Raw genomic sequence first — 7,610 nt, forward strand, 5'->3', positions numbered from 1 at the left:
ACTATCTGGTGCTCCTGTATTTCCAGCACTTGGGAAGCAGGAGCAGAAGAAGCTGCACGTTTGAGGACAGCCTGGTCTACAGAGCCAGTTACAGGCCAGCTTGGGCTACAGAATGAGTCTTTGTTTCAGAGAGAAACTAATAAGATGGGAGTTTCTCTTCTTTGCCACTATATTCAACCTGAGATTCCCTTATATTTGATGTGAATTCTATTTATTTATTTATTTATTTATTTATTTATTTATTTATTTATTATTTATTTGTCTTTTTTGACACATGTTCACCCTGTACCCCCAGCTGGCCCTGAACCTGCTATGTAGAACAGGCTGACTTGAACTCAGAAAGATCTGCCTGCCTCTGTTTCCCAAGTGATGAGATTAAAGATCTGTGCCACCATGCCCAGTGCTGTGAATTCCTTATAGAGAGTATATAATATAATCATTTTCTTTTTCTTTTTATATTTTAGTAGCATATTTGTGCCTTTTGCTTAGGGAATACTATCCTTTGATAACGTAAGAGATCACTGAAGGGAAAGAACACACTATTACCATTCTGTTAGTTTTCCTGTATTTTTATGTCTATTATCAACTTTTTCTCTGTTATATTAATAAATACATGTATTTATGGTTATAATATATTTTCATTCCTTATAATTTTATTTTCAGTATGTGCTATAGATATTTTTTTTTCATACCACATGGATTGTAAAAGCCACCAGAATATTAAAATAGTCTATTTCAATTTGTTATAATTCCATACAGAAGCTATGTTTGAGATTGTGCTGTATCGTTTTCACATGATTTTATGAAGGTCCATGCTGATTTATATTGTAGGTTCAAGAACCTGGATTCCCCCCTTACAGGGAGTCTGCACTCTTCCTCTGACTCTTGTTTCTGGAGTTTGCTAGTGTTTTGCACCTATTGAATTGACCTTCTACCTAGAAAGTGTTGGAATCTCAATGCCACTTAGATTTGGATTTCTTTGTCATTGCAGATGTGGCACATTTCTACATTGTATTTTTGGTGAGCAATTCTCCTTTGAGAATGTTCTCTTCCACTCATTGCTCATTTGTTAATGGATTATTATTTGTCTGTAATGTTTTGCATTCTTGGTATATTCTGCTTTCCATTTCTTTTCCTTATCAAGAGCTGTCAATGAATTTATCAAGAATGGATTATGTCTTAGGAAAAATTTAGATTTTCCTGAGTCCTGGGCATTGTGGCTCAAGGCTTTATTGCCAGCACATGCAAGACAGGTGTTATGTTTGTGAATTCAAGGTCATGTTGGCCTATATAATAAATTTCAGGCCAGCAAGGGCTATACAGGAAGGCAATGTCTTTAAAGAATTAAATTATTTTCTGCCTTCTCTTTAATTCTTGTAATTATTTCCATTTCTTTGCACAGAATTTTTTTGTTTGTGTTTTTGAAATAAGGTCTCCCTGTAGGTCCAGCTGGCCTGGAACTCTCTATGTAGACCATGCTGGCCTTCAACTCACAGAGATCCTCCTGCCTCTGCCTACTGAGTGCTGAGACTAAAAGCATGCACCGCCACACCCAGCTTGTGCAGATTTATTTTATGCTATTTTTTTTTTTTGTCTTTTTGAGACAGGTTCCCCTATAGCCCCAGATGTCCTGGATTGACTATGGAGACCAGGCTGGCCTCGAACTCACAGAAATCCAACTGCCTCTGCTTCCAGAGTGCTGGGATTAAAGGCGTGTGCTACTGCGCCAGGCTTATGCTATTGTTTTATGTTTTGCTTTTTGACAATTAGTCCTCTGCTTGTTTTACAGACAGTGATGAAGAGGATTTTTCCTGTGTTTCAATAAACACTTCCCACAAATAGGTTTAGTTTTCCTGATCTCCATTTTGTTTTGATCACCCATTTTATTGGAGTTCCCTCTTCATGTATATATGAGAGTCAGTGTTCGGTAGCTTTGTAAAACACTGGACCTTTTCTCTGAGTCCCTCCATAACTGTACTATCCTGTTTGCTAAGAAGAAGGCTTTTTATTTATTTGTTTGTTTATTTGGTTGGTTTGTTGTTTTACAAACACAGAAAAAAACTGAATTCTTTATAAGTGTAATTTTGCTGTATGGGTCTTCTGTATAAATTCAAAATCGTGACTCATTTACACATTTCAGAGAATAAAGTTTGATAAATTTTGTTTCAGTTTAAATACTTTATTTTGGCCAGAAGACACAAAGTTCTCTATGCTGTCTCTTTCCTAATGAGGTCAGTTTGAAACACTATTATATATCATTTATGATATCTTACCTGAGCCCATGAAATTGAATTATTATTTAATTTCCTTTCTTGCAGATTTATCAGCCAATTACAGCCAACCACTTTTCCAATGGGAGAATGCACAAAGTTTATTACAGAAAATATTGTCAGGAACCCATGAAAGCTGTGTACTTGATTTCCCTTTATAGAAAGACAAAAAATACAGTGGTAAGTGCATATAGTTCAGACAATACAGGTTTAGAAATCAGTAGTATGCAGCACTGCCCACAATATTCCTGCCTCAAATAATATAAGGTATTTCATGATCATCGAATTACTTAATTTACTTTCATGTTTTTAATAATCTCATGTATTAGTAAGCAAAGATCTTATGAAGTTTTTAACAAGAATTTACCATTAAATGAAATTTGTATGTTCTGAACAATGATGTTCATTGCAAAAAAAAAAAGGAAATATTTTATATGTAATACTAGATTATACTATCCTTTGTCATTTCTGAAAAAAAAAAAGATTTATAAGGGAATGAAATTCTAAATATATTGAATCAGAATCCTTTTTCCTTGGTCCAGGATTATTTCATCAAATGTCATTTCCATGTTATGCTGAACTGCGCAATTTACATGGGAATGAGAAGATTGTTACAAATCCTTAAGACAGTAGGTTTTTGTGAGAATTTACACAATTATGGTGAATGATGAAATGCTGTTACTGAGAGCTCTATTCTAAGTAATTAACAGTGTACTTATCTCAGAGAGCACATAAGAAAATGCAATATGGATCCTGTTTATTGGTGGATTAAGCTCTATTCTAACTGAACTCATTTTCTAGAGAAACTTTGTACTTGTGATAAAAAAAGAAAGTCTTGGATCAATGTTCACAGGATAGTGTTGATCAGCACCTGAACATAGATAAGAAGTCTTATAAATATAATCACCTTGGCCAAATATTTCATGTGTTTTCCCAATTTACAATTGATAAAATACATATGACTGAAAAATCTGACAAATTCAGATGTGCTAAATACAGAAATGCCTCAGTTGCACCACTGAGCCCAAATGAACATAACAGATTGCACACTGCAAAAGAACTTTGCAAATGTGACAAATCTTTAAATTTCTATTCCAATATTAGTCTAAAATCTTAGAGTCAACTCTGGAAAGAAAGAAGAATATAAAGAAGGTGTTACATCTTTTGGCTCTACTTATAAAGTGGTCCAACAAAGCATCCATAGTGAAGAGAAGCAACATAAAAGTAAGAAATGTGGAAAATTCTCAAACCCTGATGAATATCAGAAAACTCATACTGGAGAGAAACCCTATGAATTAAAAGAATGTGACGATTCCATTCATCATATCTCAATACTTAAAAGCCTTTACAAAAACATTTATGGAGAGAAACTTCACAAGTGCAAAGAGTGTGGAAACTCCTTCTATCATTTGTCCTACTTTCGATGCCATTACAGAATCCACATTTGAGAGAAGCCTTACAAATGTCATGAATGTGACAAACTCATTACCTTTTGTTCAAGTCTCAGAAAACATCAGAAAATTCATACTGGAGAGACCTTACAAATGTAAGGAATGTGACAAATCCTTTGTCTCATGTTCATATATTAAGTCACATCAGAGAATTCATACTGGATTTAAACCTTACAAATATAAGGAATGTGACAAACCCCTTGGTTGTCAAATCTTAAGTCACATAAAAGAATTCATACTGAAGAGAAACCTTACAAATGCAAAGAGTGTGGCAAGTCCTGTAAGTGACTGTCAGGTATTAAAAAGCACCAAAGAATCCATATTAGAGAGAACCCTTATCAATGTAATGAATGTAACAAAAATGTGTCAACTTTTAGAAGACATCAGAAAATTCATACTGGAGAGAAAGTCAACAAATGCCAAGAGAGTGGCAAATCCTTTAAGTTGGTTGCAGACATTAAAGACTATCACAGAATGCATCACAGAATGCATGTTAGAGAGAAAGGTTACAGATATAAGGAATGTAACATATCCTTTTCCAAAAGCTCAAACTTAACTCACTTCAGAGAACTCATTCTGGAGAGAAATCCTGCAAATGGAAAGAGTATGAAAAAAATCCTTTAAGTGGTTGTCAGCCATGAAAAGGCATCACAGAATCCACACTGCGGAGAATGCTTACAAATGTAAGGAATGTGACAAGTCCTTTACCCAGGCCTCAAACCTTAAAGTTCATCAGAGATGTCATGCTGGAGAGTAAACAGAAATACAAGCAACCTGAGAAATCCTTCACACAGAGTGAAAAACTTTGAGCACATTTTAAATTTCATGACAAATTCTTAGGCAATACAATGCCCTTACAAATCAAGACAAAATCGATACTAGAAAGAAATATTATTAACCTAAATAACTTGTGAAAGACTTTAAAGAATGTTTAAAATTAAGAAAACAGTCCCAAATTTATACTGAAGAAAAGCCCTACAAATAAAACACAATCTTGTAAAATCTTTAAATCAATCCAAATTCAGATGAAACTTAAAAGCACGAAGTATTTGATAAAAACTTCAATTATTCTTCCAATAGTGTTCACTGAATCCATACTGGTGAGTCTATAAATATACAGCAGAGTGTTATCCAAATGTCATGTATACTGGAAATTCAACACTCTAGAAAAACCTCCAAATGTAGAATTTGTCAAATTGTAAATGTGGGCATTGTCCATTTTGCTTATCTGAAGGAGATTTTACTCTGGACCACATCAACACAGATTAAGTTAAATGAGTGAGAGAGAATAAGCAGATCCTCCCTGAAACTGACAGTGGGCGAGGATGACTTTCTTTAGTCACTACTCCACTGCCAGTGGGGGCCCTTCCTTCCTTGTGTTCCTCCATTATATAATGACAGAATCAGTACTGGAAGGCTTAGCCCTTTTAGGTAGTTTCAGAGAGATTTCTGTAAATCAGTTTTTGTTTTTACTTTGAAGGCTTGTCTTAACCCTCTAAAGCAGACTTACAATTTACCTCTTTAAGCAAATGTCCCTCCTTTTTTTAAGGGAACACTTAGGAACCGTTTATATAAAGTCTTCCTCCTAACCCTAGAAAACTTTAAGGAAAACTTTATACTGAAGTATTTAGAAAATCTGAACTTGTGGCATGGACTTGTCCTCTGCCTGTTAAGCTGGTGGGGTGAGCAGTGGATGGATGCCTTCTTCTCAAGCTTGGATTCACCTGCTTGCTCCAGTCACCACAAATGAACTTTCCATAGGAAACAAAGGGCAGAGAGAGACCACTGTGACTTCCATCCAACCAGCTGACCTGAGTGGTACACGGGGGAGGGCCTAAGGATAGGGACAAGGGAATTCAGAGTGAGGGGATGGCCATCACCATCTTGGGCATCCACTGGGAGGAGAAGCCCTGGGGCTGAGCAGGGCTAAAGAAATGAGATTAGGAGAAGGAATGGAGCTGGAGACGTGCCTTCACTTGCTGCCCTTTGGCTGGCAGCAAATGCAGGATGAAGCAAAGACAGAGAAGAATTTGTTAAGTAGAGCAAGGTTACAATACGGGGGTGGGAAGAAAGGAGCCAAGGCACTTTTCTATTGGGGAAAGTTCAGACATAGAGAAGGGAATATGAACAGGGACTATGCCTTCAGTTCCCGCCATCTCCCTAATGGGTAGATTCTGTCTTTGCAGATAAAGTTTTAGCCTCCAGTGGGGATGAGGGTGGAGGAGCAGGAGGTTGAAGCTGTGAGTAAGGATAATGATTTGGGAGACATGAATTGGGTTGAGGAGGATATGGGTTATGCCAAAGTCACGGAGGGAGGTGTCTGGAATTTCATAATGAGGAAAGGGTTTTGCTTTTGCAAGAAGGATTTTGCGAGGTGACAGGAGGCACAAAGAGAAGGATGAGAATTAGAGTAAAGAAAGCTTGCATATATGAGATTTCTGATCATTTTTCTGTGGAAGTACAGAGATTGTCAAGATATCGGAGAATTTGGAAGTCAAATGTGCTGTTTTCTGACCATTGAGACAGATTATCAAGTTTATACTCTGACCAAGCCATATTATAATAAGAAATAAGCCAGTAAGGTTTAATGGTGTCCTTGAGTCCTAGTGGAGAGAGAGACAAGAGGAGACAGCAACAGGAGTGGCTGAATTTAATTTTGAGTGAGACTAGCCCATGACTCCTTGGAGAGGGAGAGACTCCCTTAAAGAAAGGATGGCAAAGGTGGATTCCTAAGACAAGGTTAGTGCCTAGATAGAGGTCGCTCAGGGGGGGCGTCTTACACTAACTGTGGGTGTTGGAGGACCACTAAGAGCAAAAGATTAAAGTGGAGAATAAGAAAATGAAAAATAACAATATGTATCATGGGACAGAGAGCATAACATGCTGGACAGAAAGGAGAAAGAACAGTGGAGGACTTAGGGGGAAGAAAGGAAGCAGGGAAAAAGATTGAATGTGTTGATGAATTGTGATCCTCAATCCTAAGGGCAACTCTTGTGGGTTAGGTTTTATGAGAGAAAGCCAAGATCACTAAGGACAGGCACCCCTAACTATGTGATGGTCACCCTGGAGGGTGTAGGGAGGCTGCGTACACCAGCATGACTTTCACACACACACACAAACACACACACACATGCACACACACACAGAGAGGAGAGAGAGAGAGAGAGAGAGAGAGAGAGAGAGAGAGAATAGACAGCTCTGAGAGGGAGACACCCACATTGCTGAAGGAAGGCAGTGAACAGGGTAGGAGAGAAGAAAGCATTTGAAGAGGTGAAATCGAAATGTGGGGGCCTGATGTCAGCAGAGGCAAATGATCTGCATCATGGAAGGATCAAGGCAGCAGTTTGGTTTGGTAAAAGAGGAACTATGTCATCAGGGGACCCAGGGTAGTTCTGGCAATTCTGGTAGTGTTTCTTTTATGTGTGACTTGTTTTTCTACTTCAGCTTTCAATATCCTCCTTTGTTCTGTACGTTTAATGTTTCTAGTATGATGTGCCATGGAGAGTTTCTTTTTCGGTCCTGCCTATTTGATGTTCTATGTGTTTCTTCTATTTGTATCTGCATGTCTTTCTTTAATTTTGGGAAATTTTCTTCTACAATCCTGTAAAGATCTGTTTCATACTGTTATTCTGAGATTCTTCTCCTTCCTCTATGCCCATGATGTGTAAGTTTGGTCTTTTTCTGGTGTCACATAATTCCTATGTATTCCATTCTTTTGTTTTCTAAAATTTTTCATGGTCTTTGATGGAGTGGTCTAATTTATCCACTTTATCTTCTAGTCTTTATTTTTTGTTTTCTATTTCATTCATCCTATTGGTGAGGCTTTCTCCTGTTGTTTCTAATTGGCTTACTGAGTGTTTCACTTCCTTCTTCATTTCAGCCTGAGTAT

At 37.3% G+C, this 7,610-nt stretch overlaps 1 protein-coding gene across 1 annotated transcript in view; it reads left to right on the plus strand.

Annotated features, from left to right (window-relative positions):
• The window catches only part of LOC115071223 (zinc finger protein 566-like), a 5,275-nt gene extending 1,557 nt beyond the window's left edge, over positions 1 to 3,718 (plus strand). The window contains exon 2 of the mRNA XM_029565812.1: positions 3,453 to 3,718. Within this exon, the coding sequence (XP_029421672.1) occupies positions 3,453 to 3,718 (266 nt within the window). The remainder of the gene's footprint in view (positions 1 to 3,452) is intronic.
• The last annotated feature ends 3,892 nt before the right edge of the window (positions 3,719 to 7,610 follow it).

Source organism: Nannospalax galili, unplaced genomic scaffold, assembly GCF_000622305.1.
Source record: "Nannospalax galili isolate Female #2095 unplaced genomic scaffold, S.galili_v1.0 scaffold3699, whole genome shotgun sequence".
Lineage (NCBI taxonomy): Eukaryota > Metazoa > Chordata > Mammalia > Rodentia > Spalacidae > Nannospalax > Nannospalax galili.